Here is a 15,498-nt window from a genome sequence, read left to right on the forward strand (position 1 = left end):
GAGAGAAAAGGGGTGGTTCAGTGTTATAATGAGCTGAAGTGGCAGAGGCATGAATTTTAATTGACGAGAAGGAAAAACCCTTGTAGAGCATTCTCTGTCAAGTAATGAAGAATATGCGGTAAGCTGGGAACCATTGTGGCTATCCCCAGAGTCTGGCTCCAGGAATAGTATCTTTTCCACTTGTCCGCATAGGATTTTCTAGTGCTAGGCCTCCTTGCCTCCAGAATGACATCTAGCACCTGCTTACTGAAGGATGTCACTGGAGAGCTCAAGGAATTAGCCAGGCTGCAAGGTTCAGGGTTTGAAGTTGAGGGTGCAGAATCTGGCCCTCCTGCTGGGACAGCAAGGAAGGGGTCTGAGGCAGGTGCTATGGTTCCAGCAGTGACATACTGCACAAGAGGGGATACCGGTGCTGGCGTGGCCAGTCTGGTGCAATCAGTATTGTCCCTTGGTTTGTCCCATTTGATCTTTAGCAGAACTTTCAAGAGGAGAGGCAGAGAGGGAAGGCGTAAACTGAGAGGCTTTCCCAGGTGAAGGACAGGGCATCCACTTTTCAAGCTCGACTGTGGAAATATCTTGTGCAGAATTTGTCCAATTGGTAGTTCTGAGGGGAGGCAAACAGGTCTATCTCTGGATTCCCCCATTTGTTTCTCAAAATGCTGAATATCTTTGGTTCCAGTTTCCACTTGTGTGGGTCCATTAGATTTCTGCTTAGGTCATCTGCCAGTGAATTCAGCTTGCCTGGCAGGAATTCAGCTTGTAGGTGCACTTGGTAGCTCAAGGTTGTGTTCCACAGAGCCATGGCTAGTCTGCAGAGAGGGCACGAATGGGTTCCCCCCCTGCTTATGTACCACGTAACAGTGGTGTTGTCTGTCTTTACCAATAATTGTCCTGGAAGAATGTGGTCCTTGAAGGCTGTCAGGAAATTCTGTACAGCTAACATTTCTTTTTGACTGATATCCAGGTGCATCTGACTCTGGTTCCATTTGCCCTGAATGCACTGCCCTGCCAAGTGAGCCCTCCATGCATAGTCTGATGCATCTGTTAGGGTTTGGCCGGCAGGGGGTAGGGTGAATGGGAGCCTCTTGTTGTGGTAGCAGGCCTCTGCACACCAAAGGAACTCTGTCTTTATGCAAGAAATCATAGGAATCATTGATTCCAGGTCCTGCGAATGTTGACACCATAGGCTTTTTAGACACCATTGCAGTTTCCTCATATGCAGTTTTGCATATGGCATTAGTAGAATGCATGAGGCCATGAACCCCAAGACTTGCATGATTTCCCTTGCAGATAGCTGGGTCTTTGTGGCCAGTAGTTTGAAGTAGGCTGTCAAACTTGTTTCTCTGGCGTGAGGTAAGCCATCTGGGAAATTGTGTTCAAGCTTGCTCCCAGGAATACAATTTGTTGGCAGGGTACTAGATGAGATTTCTTTTCGTTTATGGTGTACTCCAGTGAGGTTAGAAGTTTCTTTACAAATGCCAGATGTTTTAGTAGCATGTCCTGGCTTTCTGCCTGAATTAGCCAATAGTCCAGGTATGGGTGAATCTGAATATTTCTTTGCCTGCAAAATGCAATGACTGGAGCTAGACCTGTGGATACCCTGGGCACAGTAGATAAGCCAAAGGGAAGTGCAGAGAACTGATAGTGCACGGAGCCTGCTCTGAAGCATAGGTATTTTCTGCAAGATTCCCTTATTGGAATGTGCAGGTAAGCATCCTTTAAATCTAAGGTTGCCAACCAGGCATCTTTGCCTAGCATAGGAAGCAGCTGTTGAAGAGTTAGCATTTTGAATTTTGGGATTACCAAAAAGGTGTTTAGAATAGAGAGGTCCAGGATAGGATGCCAGGAGCTGTCTTTTCTGGGTACAAGGAAAAGTCTTGAGTAAAAACCTTATCCCCTTTCTTCTGCTGGGACAGGCTGAATAGCCCTGATACTTAGAAAAGAGAGAACCTGCTGCTGAGCCTCTGCCCACTGATTTGGGGGCAGGTCTGGCCAACTGTTTGGGGTTGGTAAGGTGTGGAAGTGGAATCTGTATCCTTGGAAAACTATATTTAAAACCCATTTGTCCGGAGTAATGAGCTCCCAGTTTTTTGCATGCAGGGCTATCTTTCCCCCTAAGGGAACAGGCAGTTGAGCAGGGCTTTGAAGGTTTAAGGTTAAGTCATTGTGACATTTTTCCACAGGGGGGTGTCTCACTACTTCCAGCTTTGGAAGTGGGAGCCCCCCACTGCTTAGGCCTGCGAGCACCTTGAGACTGTAGCCTAAGTGGTGTGCTGTTCCTGCATTTGGACTGATGTCTGGAAGAGACAGGAAAGGACCAATTCTTAGAAGGCTAATGCCTGCTAAATCTAGGAGGCTGCACTTGCAGGAAATGTAACAGTTTGCATAGATTTAGCTTTTTACTCCACCTTTTTAAGGATGACTTTTGGTTTGTTGCCAAACAGGCGGTCTTGGTTTAGGGAGCATCCAGTAATTTAGCCTGAACATGATCTAGCAAATTTTGCTCCTTAAGCCAAGCATGCCTTCTAAGTACAGACCCAGTGACAGCAGCCCCGCAAGATGCTTTTAAAGAGTCAAAAAAACATTGCAAGGTATGTTTACCAACTTGTTCAGCAGAATGCATTAATTCCTGTAATTCTTTATTTTCAGCAGTTAAGAATCAACATCATTTTCTGTTTAAATAGTCCCATAATATGCTGCTGATACTTCAACATATGAAACTGGCAGTTTAAGGCCCTAATGGCCAAAGTAGCAGAAGTGTAAACCTTCTTACCCCATTTGTCCAAGGTCCTGGAATCCCTATCAGAGAAGGTAGGGTTTTTGGCAGTAGTAGCTTAATGCCTTTAGGTCCTTGGGAAATGGTCTTTGCGTCCGCAGTAGGATTGGAAATTGAGAGAGTCAGGTACTCAAATACCTGTCTGGCTTCCTGGGAGCTTAAGTGTCTGGGGCCAGGCTAGATTCCAAGAAGGCATCATCTACAATGTCCAGGACAGGAGGGATAGCTAAAGGCCTGTGTTGAGGGAGGAGTAAGAATTCCCTAAGCTGCTTTTTGGAGTCCGGGTAATCCTGGCTTTCCCCAACAGAAATGCTCCCCAAGAGTGTGCAAGGTTTCACCAAAAGAAAAATTTTCTGGAGGGGAAGCAGAGGGAATGGAATCCTCTGCATCAGAGTCCTCGTAGGCAGATAAGGGCAAATCCTGGTAATCAGAAGAAACAAATTTCAGAATCCTGATCAGAAAAATCAGAAGGAAAATCAGTTCTAGGTCTCTTAGAGGGTAAAGGCTGGCTTCCCCTAATTAAAATAATAAAGGTCTTCAGCCATTCGTATTTGTTTTTTAGGCATATGGGCCTGACCATGCAATTTGGATGTCGGTTTTCTAGGCGTGGGTAGAGTTTTAGGCCTTGAAGAAGAAGAAGATGGCATTTGTTTGAAATGCAAGTCAGTAGGCCTGAATACACCCTCCGAAGCCGGTGCCTGCACAGTGGCTACCGACCTGTCCAAGGTAGAGACATCTGCAGGGTCTGTAGTCGAAAGAGCATCTTGTGGCATACCGGACTCCGAATGTGTCTCAGTAGAGGCCTACGAATCTGAAGTAGCGGGTATCAGGGGCTGCGAAAAGCACCTCACTGAGCATCGGCAAACTGGCGACTAGCTTAATTGAATAGTCGGCAGCTTTGGACCCATGCGGTCTGTTTCTGTCTTTATCTTTACATTTTTTTGGAATGTCTGTGGTCGGATGGCTTAATTAAGCCATTTCTGGATAGGTAATCAGAGTACCAAAATAATTTGCTGCAAAAAGAGAGATTGACCAACAGTCTGGGGGTTGAATAAGGCACAAAATAGACAGTGAGGGATGTCGTGGTCTGGACCTAAGCAAGGAATGCAGCACAAATGAATCTTTATGAGGTATTTGCTTTCCACAGGTAATACAATTGTTAACTTTTACTGACATCGGTTAAGAGCAAGAAAAAGGATCCCCAATGGGGTACTCAGCTTTTTTGAAGACTTCGGTTCTGAAACTCGAAACTCAAACGAAAATTTCAGGAGTCGGCCGACCGGCACTTGCGAACTGCGTCTGCTTCGGGCACTACGCGGCAAAAAAGACTGATGTAATGGAGTCGGCTGCATGTTTTATACCCCTGACGACCTGGCACTTGCAAACTGCTTCTGCTTCGGGCACCACGTGGCAAGAAAGACTGATGTAATGGCGTCGGCTGCATGTTTTATACTCCTGACGTCATGGAAGAGGAGACCGCATCCAATGCAGGAATCCAAGACTTTGATATTCAGGCCGGCTGAGGGCTACCTGCAGGCAGATAATCCAAATGCAATGACTGCAACAGTGAAACACGAAGATCAAATATTCCCAGTTGATGGAGTTGAAGGCCTATGTCCAAACTGATCACTAATGCTTCATTTTCCTTGTTAACGTATTCAATAAGTGCTAAAATCCTTTTAATGTCGTCATGTGCATGCCTTTTGTGTATAAAACCCAAGTGGTTATTATTTGCATTAACGGAACCACACATGCAGAAAAGAAAGTGTGTGAAAGGTATGTTACTGCAGAAATGTTAGGATAATATATTGAGAAAGCATTGAATGATGCAGGAAGTAAAGCGGTGTCTAGTGAAGGGAAGTTACAAGGAGTGGGAGAAAAACATGCAAGGAAGGAATGTTAATGGTGATATAGAAAAGCAAAGTATGCCAGCTGAAAAAGTAGAGTGAAACTATTTATGGAACAGAAAAAAAGATGTAGAAAAAACTAGTAACAAAGAAATTAAAGAAACATTTGTGTTCTCCTTAAGTGAAAAACAGAAATCATTACATAGCATGAAGGGAAGAATAGAAGCTTATAACCGATAACATACAGAGCGCAAGATGAATAAAAAAAACGTATGGCGTGGAAAAAAGAAAAATGGAGATATCAATGAGCAGGTCTAACAAGGTGAAATGGTGCAAGATTTGAAGAAAGCTGCACAGTAGGATTTCTACAAGAGTTGCATATGACTATGGTAAGATGGTTGTTGCGTCTTTCAGCTTTTCCCGGTTAGGGGTCGCCACAGCGGAATTCCGGTCCGCTAATGATTGGCAGTAGATTTTTACGTGCTGAGTTGCCGGCCCTGACGCACAACCTTCAATGAAGGTACGCCCATTCACGCAGGTCTCCACACAGAAGATGCTCTAGCTCCGAATCGAACAGGACAACGTCTTACTGTGAGGCGACAATGCTACCTATGGTTTGTCTGTCTCTTTCGGCTTTTCCCAGTTAGGGGTCGCCACAGCACATGGAGTGTGGACAGTCCTTTCCGATCTATTAGGAATGAAGAGGCAAATTTAAAATAAATCACAATAGAAAAAGTATAGGAAGTAAAAGAATGAATGGTGTAGGTTATATAGTCTACTCCGATGTGAATTTGCATGGTACTATAAAAAATAGGGCAGACCATGGGAAAGGAGACAGTTTTCTGTGCATAAAATGGAAATTAATTTGGGAAGAGGTTGGACTTAACACAGATTTGTTGAGTAGCTAACCACAACTGAGGAAACTATAGTGATTCAGCTATATTTGAAGGTTACAGGAGTTATTTTAAATTAGTGGAACACACAGAATTGAGCACTTTAGTTTCAAAAGCGGCCGCGGTGGTGCAGTGGTTAGCGTTGTCACCTCACAGTAAGAGGTTCTCCGGTTCGATCCTCGGCTGCGGTGCCTTCTGTGTGGAGTCTGCATGTCCTCCCTGTGGTCGTGTGGGTTTCCTCCCACATCCTAAAGACATGCTGTAGGTGGATTGGACACTCTAAACTTGCCCTAGGCATGAGTGCATGTGTGTACCTTCTGTGGAAGGTTGGGCGCCGGGCTGGTAACTCAACACCATAAAACTCCACTGCCAATCTTGAGCGGACAGGTGATCCGCTGTGGTGACCCCTAACCGGGAAAAATCAAAAGATGATGTGCATTAACGGAACCCTCAGTCTATCTACAAAAAGACAAACATTTTACAATTATAACTTAATGAGATAGGCCTATATGAACTACAAATAAGTAACCTTATTAGCTTTTAATATAGGCAAGATTAATATCTCCAAGACGATGGTATAAATGCCATACGATTGGACTTCCAGTAATGTTTTATGAAATAAAGACAGTTTGGCTGTGGGGAACAATTTATATTTCCATGATGATACCACCTATCCCAAGGGCTTTGTTGGGTTTAATTTTTTTTAATTTTTTGCTTAATCTCATCTAGTGAGATTTGTGTTTCAAAAACTATGTCTAATTTCTCAGGGAATCTTAGCTAATTAAGTGAAGGACTGTCTAATTTAATATGGTCTCTAACTGAATGATTAGAACCAAAATGTTTAGTGAAATGAAATTTGAAGGCATCTAAAATATCACCCAAGTCTGATACATATTTTAGAACTTTCGTGTAAAAGTTTAGTTATATTTGATTTAGAGTGCAATTTTGCTCTCAAGAAATTATGCATATGTTTAGGGGATGACGCACAAGAGTTTAGTTTAAAGTCTTTCCAGTGCTAGGTTAGTTTTATGGGCTAGGATATTTGAATATTGTTTATGTTTTTCAATGTTATTCTCATCAGCAGTAAGTTGGGATGAATTAGATTTTTATTTGAGAGTTGAGATTGAATGCTTTGCTATTCTAATTCCCATTTCTTCTGTTTGTTCTTGAACCAAGTTATTTTACCATAGAGATAGGCCTTTAATCTTTAATGCATCCTATACCATAATTATGTTAGATTCTGGAATGAGGTTTGTCTCTAGGAAAAACTATCGCAGACATGAACCAAAGTTTAAAGCGGCTAATTTTGGTTGCATAAACTGGGACTCTAAAGGGATAAGCCTTTTACAATTAATTTGAAATTAAAGGAAAAGTGTGTCATGACCTGAAATGGGTCATGGAAAGCTTGCAAAGGAGGAAATATTCAACCTTAGATCACTGAAGACTAAGATTCTATCAATTCCAATCTGTGTTTTGAATCTAATCTGAGTGAGAAAATTTAAAAGAGGTAGGATTCTTAACGGTAAAAATATCAAATAAATTTAGCCCATTTTTTTAAGTTTAGCTATAGGTAAGAGTATGAAAGGATATTTATTAGTGGTGTCAGTGCTAATTTACAAGTTAAAATCTCCACCTATAATAAAGTTACCTAAGCCAATAATCCAATTATTGGCTAGTGTCCAGATTCTGTTGCCACATTTTAAAATAAGTATGGTTAGAAGTCCTTCATGATCTTCAGGTTTATAAAAAAATTGGGGGAGAATAGCACATTTTCCCCAGAGAATCATAACCCCTATTTTTTTTTTTTAGTCTTATAAGTGGCATGAAGCAAGGGTAACAGTTGCTTGGTGTCCAAATTTCTTTTTCAGAAGACAATGTGATTCCTGTAAGAAAACTACATGGGCTTTATTAATGTTGAGATATTTTAGTAAATTTGATCTCTTCCTTAGACTATTAAGACCAAGGTTTGCATCATTGGGAGTCTAGCAAGAAATGCATAACTATTATAATCCAATAACTTTCTTAATATAGGAATAAACGTTGTTTATGCGATGGTACCACAGTGACAAAAAACTGCAAATTGATATTATGGAGGCATGCAATATAACATCAGAGCTATACAAAAAAAGAAATTTGGTAAATAAAATGACAAGTTAACCAAAAAATTTGAATTCTCTGTACATCAACATGGAATTAGTCTGGTGGAAAAAATGTTCTAAGACTACTTTCAGAAATGTTCCTGACCATGCCAAGAAGCTCCAATACGTTTTATAAAGAATACAATTATACAAAATAGAATATTCTAAGAGAGCAGATTCTGAAAGTAAACTCTAGTGAAAAGAGAATGACAAATTCCAAAGACATGCATCTGGAGCATTTCTCCCCGGGCCTCCGCTGAAAACAGGCTATGTGGAACCTAGTCGGACTTTCCCGGTCAACAAATGATAAATAAAAAATAAATAAAAATAAAATAAATAAATCTCATATTTCAGTGATCAAGTTTAGCAACAGTTCTATTAAAATAAATATATTAAAGTTATTGGGCTTTGAACGAACCCCCCTGTTAATAGTACCCATGCGACAAATGCAGAATGGATAAAATACGAACGTGTTATAGCAGAACATATAGAAAAGATATGACACGGTCACTGAATTTATGTGCTATAGGCCTAGTATATCCAGAGTCGTACAAAATGTTTCAGATTTCTAATAAACCCTCACTGAAATTATTTCAGGCAAGATGAAATATAAGCTAACAGCAATGATGTAAACTATGAAACTAATGAACAGTGGACCAAATACCTGACAACTCTCACCACCTGACTGCATAAGGACTAAAACAGCACAGATGACTATAAACATTTGTCTTAGATATGCTACTGATTAGACAGATAATTAAAATGAAAAGTTCTGCTTAACAAAAGAGTAACCAATACTGTATTAACGGTTACCAATGAAACAAGAAACAAGTGCCATACAATAAAAGTAAACAGTGTGCTCATCAGATTAATATTTCCTTAGAAGTAGGGTAATAATCACTTAGGATAAAGTAGAAGTTCATAACAGTTACTATGCATTCATATTTGACTGTTGAAGTTCTGTATATATGAAGCATATCAGCCCTTAATGTTAACTAATGTGTAATATTCATTCTAGTGTAATGTAATGTAAAACAAGTTAAGAGTTCCAATCTTGAAGCACTACCTACTTCAAGAAGATATTACAAGATATTACAAGTCATATTCCATTACTCTTAACAATGAGTGGATAAACGCACTTTGGATCTAAATCAATGACAGTATGCAGTAGTGCTACGAGTTCCTGTTCATTACTATGCTTTCTCCACACAGAACTATAAGTTGTTCCTGTTGCAAATAGTCTGTGATAATTAAAAGTATTATGGTTAAAAATCAGTAACAGCTGTAAACATTAGATGACTGGTTTATATACCAGAGACACACACATGCATGATGACAAATATATTAGTATTAATGGAAATTAAAACATTACTACCTTATCTAAACAGCAAAGAAACCCATCATTTCTATAACGTCTTAACTGTCTGTGCTGTCTTTTGAGGATACAGTTATAAGTGTGATGCATTAATATAAATATCACCACTTGATGTAAAAAACAGAAGTGATCACATCTTGCTGCAGTATCCAGAATATGTAAAGTGATAGTAGTCCAATTTTTTACATATTTGATTATCTGTAAATTATTAATAAATCTTTGTGGAATCTGCTGGAAAGCGTAACAGACAAGAAAAGGGGTTAAGAAAAGTACCACAGTAAAAAATTTCCCTTAACTTCCCATGTAACAGTAAAGGGGGTGGTTCCAAGACTCAGCACATTACAGGGAAGATAGTGATTAAAACCGCTTGAGACATGCATTCTAGGTAAAGATTCACTCTGGTTGAAAAAAATGTTCCAATAAGTAAATTAAAGTATAAACTGTTGAAAAAAAGCATAAAAAGGGTTCTAAAAGATAGCAACAGCTAGCTCTGGCCATTTTGAAGTGAAAACACGGCCGTGAATAAAAGATACTGTTATTAGTTTCAAAACATGCATTTTAAAAAGAAAGAAGCTATTAAATATCTTTTCTGAAGTACAAGCAAACAGGAAGATTATGGCTGACAAAGTTTGCAGATGACTCCAAACTGGGCGCCATAGTCGAAAACACTTCTGACACAGATATCCTTCAGAAGGGCCTCACAGAAATGGATAACTGGTGCCAGAGCCATGGCCTAAAGTTAAACGCCAAGAAATGCATAGTCATACCCTTCAGGAAAAACAAGGTTACCCCTAGCTACCATATACGTGGCAATCCACTGAGCACAGAAGAAGTCATCAGGGACCTGGGGACCCAGGTTGACACTAGCCTTTCGTTTGACACTCATGTTGCTAAAGTAGTCAGGAAAACCTTCTACATTGCCCACCTGATCATGAAGGGATTCACATCTAGATCAAGGGAGGTCATCGTCCCCCTGTACTCATCACTCATTAGACCTATGATTGAGTACAATGCCCCATTCGGAATGTATCTGACTCGACACTCGCAGCAGCTGGAAAGGCCCCAAAAGTTCCTCACCGAAAGGATAAAGGGTCTCAAAAATATGTCTTATGCTGCCCGACTGAAAGAACTCCAGCTCTATTCAGTCTCATACCGCTTACTCAGAGGTGACCTGTGCCTGACATACAAGGCCATGTCAAACCTAGATTTGAGGAATATGCTTCACCTCAAAAAATCTAGATCCCTCAGAACCACAAGGGCGGGAGACTTAAACCTTGACACTGTTATTAATAGGACGTGCTGGAGGGACAGATTCATTACCCAGAGACTCCCTATGCTGTGGAACAAAATCCCAGTACATGTGAGGCAGAGCACCTCGCTGGCCTTGTTCAAGAGGAATCTTGACCAATGGATGGGAGATCGCAGATACACCCCAGGGATTACTTCAGTGTCACTGCTTGACAGAGGCACAGCAAAATAATAGGCATAGATTTATTCAAACTAAAGGGGTGGCGAAAGCCACATATCTATGGGCTAGGCTTATAAATGCCCTTGGGCAGATAGCCTAGTATGAACCTATGAAAAATTTAAGTTTAAAACTAAACAATAGTGGCATTCAAGTATAAAAACACCATAATAGCAAGCAGCACATTACTGAAATTGTTGAAAGGAATCCTGGGGAGGAAGTAATTGGGCAACTTAGGTTACCCCCCAGCCTGAATGACAGCACTGCTTTGAAAATATGAATACGGTTTTGAATCATTTTAACAAAAGTATTTTTGTGCGTGTATGTCTTAACAATGATTTTTGGAATTTTAAGATCATGCATAGCCCTGGATTTTTTTTCCAGTAATTTTAAAAAAGTTGAATTGTGAGCTAGTTTTTAATTTTTATTCGCTCACATTTTCATTTTTTATTACTATGTATAAAAGTTTGCAATTTTTTTGTAAGTCACGTTTGAAGTTCTTTTGTAATTTTAGGGAAGCAGTGTTTTAGTGGGTGTGTTTCTTCAAAATTTTAATGACCATCTTTATTTTTAAGTTCCCACAAATTAATTCAGTGAAGACAAAGGGAGGGGAACTGTATACTTGTTATTCTGATGAAGTCTCCTGAGACGCATAAAAGCATTTAATCCTGGTTACTCTTTTTTATTATTATTTTTGAAATGGCTAAATAAGTATATTTTGAACTTTTCATGATGCCTGTTCCCTTCATCCACTCATTTGAAGTTTTCAAGTTACACAAAACACACTTTAATCACTTACCTCATCCCCAAAAGTAAAGTTTAAAATTAGCTTTAACAACTTTTTACTAGAAAAGGTAAAAACGTAATGCTATCTTGTGAACAAAAGTCATGACTTGTCATTAGACTTTTTTCTAACTTAATTTAGTTTCAAAGAAGTATGTTTTCTGTCATAAAAGAAAAGACAAGTTTTTTCAGTGAAGGAGACTTACCTTCCCAGCAATGAAACACTGTTAGCCAACTGTTGATACTCAAAAGTTCAGAAGAGGGCTCTTTACAGCAGCAGGGAAGCTATGAAGGGCTTGGCACTCAAACCTGACTGTTAGATCAGCTCAAGCCAAAGGTTTGGGCATGTGGTGGAAGGTGCCAAAAGCTTTGGAAGCTGGCTTGCTGTTACATCCTTGGTAGGATGTAACCCTTATAATTTAGGCTTCTGCAGCACTGATCCACATGAATATCTTTAGGCTTTCATCCTAGTTTGAAATGAAGGATAAGAGTAATCATTCATTGAACACCTTCTACTTAAGTTTTTAATTCAGCAAAACATAGGACATCGGTCTTCCACAGCCCTCCCTGAAAGGGGAAACAACCACTGCTACAAGTGTGTCTACCAAGTCAGCACTATGGAGCTACAGGTTCACAGACACAGCAAGGTCAGTAGCAATAAAGATAGAAATCAGACTGTAAAAACTAGCAACAGACCTTTTCAAACTATGAGAGGGTGAAAATGTGAAAATGTACAGATCATAGATGAAGTGTAGCACCCTTTCAATTTAGAACTGATAAATGCTGAAATGGAACTAAAAGTATGTTAAGCCAACATTTTGACCACAGCTCTGCATTTTGTTCTAAGGTCACTAGTACTGCCCCCATTCCCCTTAACTCAATAATGGAACATAAAATAAATGTACGTGATAATCTACTTTGAAATGCTGACACTACTGCTACATTGTGAAGGGTAAGGTACTTCTTAAATATCATCAGAAAACCTGCCACTACACAAACACTGGAAATTCAGACAAGTGACGGTCAACAAAGCAAGTTCATTTAGTTCCACAGTACTACCTGCTATGAGTAACAAACGCAACAATAAACCATGATCAGAAAAACTGATCTTGTGAGACTAAATGGGTTTAAAAAAAGACCAACTGTAGATGCACAGAACACCAGCCATTCTACACTCCATGCTGGCTAACAACCACTCAAGAATCTCTAATGCAGCACTGTAAAAATCACATCCAAGGAAGAAAGTGATGTGGCCATACTAGCTATGCAATAAAGGAGAAATAAAAGCATCATAGAGGAATGGAGCCCTTAGTACACAACCCAGGTGAATGTGATTTTTTCAGCAGCCCTAGAACTGGAGTAACCAGGCAGGAATAGAGAGGCGTGAAGGGGTGTGGAGCACTCACCTCTCCTGGTGGGGGGGGGGGTTCTCACCCCAAACATACATACCAACCCAAGAGATCATCATACCTCAGAGAAAAGGGGATATCCAAGAAGCGGCATACAGGACTTGAGTACATACAAGACGTATCTTCAAGCCATTCAGTCTCTGGTACTTTGAGACTTGCTCTAGTGGATCCCGACATTTCAAATGGTTACCAGGACGAGGCTGTGAGCACTCAGGGATTGTAAGAATATGCTCAACAAAATATTAAGGTTGAAAGTAATTCTCTTACAAATATGTAACATAAATAAGGTATAAAATAAAGTTTGCTTAAATGTAGAAATAGAGTTTAGTAATATGCGATCAGCATCCATACTAAATGACTGTGGCTTGAAAAATAAGGAGCTTGCTTAATGGACATGTTTTCATACAGAATCAGCAAATTGTAAAAGCTGATCTCTTGTGTATGGGTTACATTGTCAGTAAGAGCAAAAATGTAAAAACAGGATGCATGTTTACACAGTCAGAAAAAAGCTAATCTGGTTCCTTAAAGGCTGGACAACAGGAACAATCTGCATCATATGACATTGTTAAGTAAGAAAGTTTGAAGTCAGCATTTATACAAGAACAGATGTTCTCATACAAAGAGCAAAAATGGGACATTGTTGAGCAAGAAAGCTTAAAAATATCAAGTCAGCATCTGCAACAGGATGAGCAATTCTCCAAAATAGAACACCAAGAGGAAATCTGTGTGTGTGCGTGACTAAAACTGTATACAATATTTGTATTAATTCAGTTATGTTAGAGTTATCTGGGTAGAAATACACTTGTTCCGGGGTAATATTGCATCTCTCGCATCTGTGCTATTTGAGAAGTAAAGCAGAACAGTACCTAAAGCTGCTACAGTGGTACGTGTGGTTTGTTATAAAAAGTTATTTGTTACTGCTCTGAGTTTGGTGCTGCAAAGTATATTCTCTCATCACTGTATATTCTGCAAGTTTCTGTATGCAACAGACTGTAAATGCAACTATAACCAGATTTTGATTTCAGCAAAACCTAGCCATTAAGACAGAGTGTCTTAAGAAGACTTCAGAGACATCACAGTAAGCACCAATGTGACAGCACCCTGGTTAAGCACCACAAAATTATTTTTTCAGCGAATACATACAGAAGTGCAATTTCCCTAGTTAAAACACTGGAAATAGCACTTCTAATGCTTCAAATAAGGGGGCAGGACTGCCACTAAGCAAGTTGCCAGGAAAATGTGAGGGACAATCAGTGAGCAGCTTCTGCTGCTTAGGTGAGTGTGCATGGGAAGGTAGAGTCACAGCAAAAATCCTCTAACCACCCCCGATGGCAGCCATTAAGGCAGACTCTTTCCCTCAGTAAGGAGGGAACAAATGGAGCTGTAGTCTCTCCACGATGTTTTGCAGCAAGAGATTTCAATTAGAACCCCCACCTCCATAAAGACAGCAGCCTTATCAACTGCTCCAAGCAGTTACCAAGGGCTATTCAATATTCCCAAAGTCTTATGTTGAATATTGGAGTACTAAATTCTGTATCAGACATCTAGCTTAGACATCATTCACTAGCTTGTAGCCAGCCCCTTAAAAGTTGCTACATTCTCCTAAACAGAAAAGCCTTGCTGTTTTATCAACTCCACAGCATAAATGAAAATGGCTAAAAAATGTGCATTTCCAAAATATGATGCCACTCTTCTAGGAATCACAACTATGCAGCAACATAGCAAACCAGTTTTCTTTAACAATAAAAGATAAATAAAAATCATAAAAATGGGGTCATGAAACAAATACCAGCGTAGTCAAATAAACCTGGATTTTAAGAAATACAAAAAAAATATATTGCAATGTAAAAGTCGGTGCAACTGACATCACCACACTACAATTAAAACAGTTAAAAATGTAGGAACAGCCAGGTACAATAAAGGTATTAATGACGCATCTAAGCTCTTCTTACCTGGCTTGGCAGGTAGCACTGTGGAGGGCACACTGGGAAGTGGGACATTTTCTGGGCCTTGAACCTCCAACAAGTTCTTATCCAGCTCTTCCTGTTCCAGTTCCTCTAGCTCAGCCATCAGTTCATCCTAGCAGACAAACAATAGTTAAGCTTAACAACTGATCTTTTTCATTACTTTCTGCACATGCATAGCCAAATAGTTACAGCAACTGTTGAGTGCGCACTTTATGAACTGAGCAATCTGCTCATAGCTTTCTTGGTGAATCTGAAAGATGACCCACTGACACAAATTCGGTGAAGTATAACATTTTCACTGAAACCGTTACCCTTGCTTTCCTTACCTCATTTCTAAGAAACCACGCTGTAGTAAAATGCCGCTCCGCACCACATTACACTTGTGTGCTAACACTAATCCTATCCCTACACATATATTAAAAAAATAATCTACCCTTGTTTTCCAAACTTCACTTCTAAATAAGAACATTCTACAGCAGAGCCAGATCATTGCGAAATGGAGGCCTGGGCAGGGTAATGGAGTGCTCTCCACAACACACACGCACAGCATCCCCCGCCACAGCCATTCCAGTGTCCCATTACTTGGCTATTTCTCCCGTTACCATAAACACTGTTCAAACCTGTCAGTGTGCAAACTATTTTCTTCTTTACTTCTACAATGATTACAGACATTTGGATTTAATTTAAAACTTTTACTTCAAACTTTATAGCACAAACACTAATAGATAATAGACATTTGCTAAACAAAATACAGTCTCACCAGATTTCACTAACAGTAAACTACTCTACTCTTGAAACTCATTAATTGAAACAGCACTGAAACCTGAATTCAAAGAAATTGCATC

The 15,498-nt window shown here is 39.8% G+C and overlaps 1 protein-coding gene across 1 annotated transcript in view; it reads right to left on the reverse strand.

The window, feature by feature from the left end:
• Positions 1–15,498, reverse strand: part of CHMP4B (charged multivesicular body protein 4B) — a 147,397-nt gene that overhangs the window by 32,486 nt on the left and 99,413 nt on the right. Inside the window, exon 3 of the mRNA XM_044089010.1 lies at positions 14,639–14,765. Coding sequence (XP_043944945.1) covers positions 14,639–14,765 — 127 coding nt within the window. The remainder of the gene's footprint in view (positions 1–14,638; positions 14,766–15,498) is intronic.

The sequence above is a fragment of the Protopterus annectens genome, chromosome 12.part0, assembly GCF_019279795.1.
Source record: "Protopterus annectens isolate FY-2018-M chromosome 12.part0, PAN1.0, whole genome shotgun sequence".
In the NCBI taxonomy this organism is placed as follows: Eukaryota; Metazoa; Chordata; order Ceratodontiformes; family Protopteridae; genus Protopterus; species Protopterus annectens.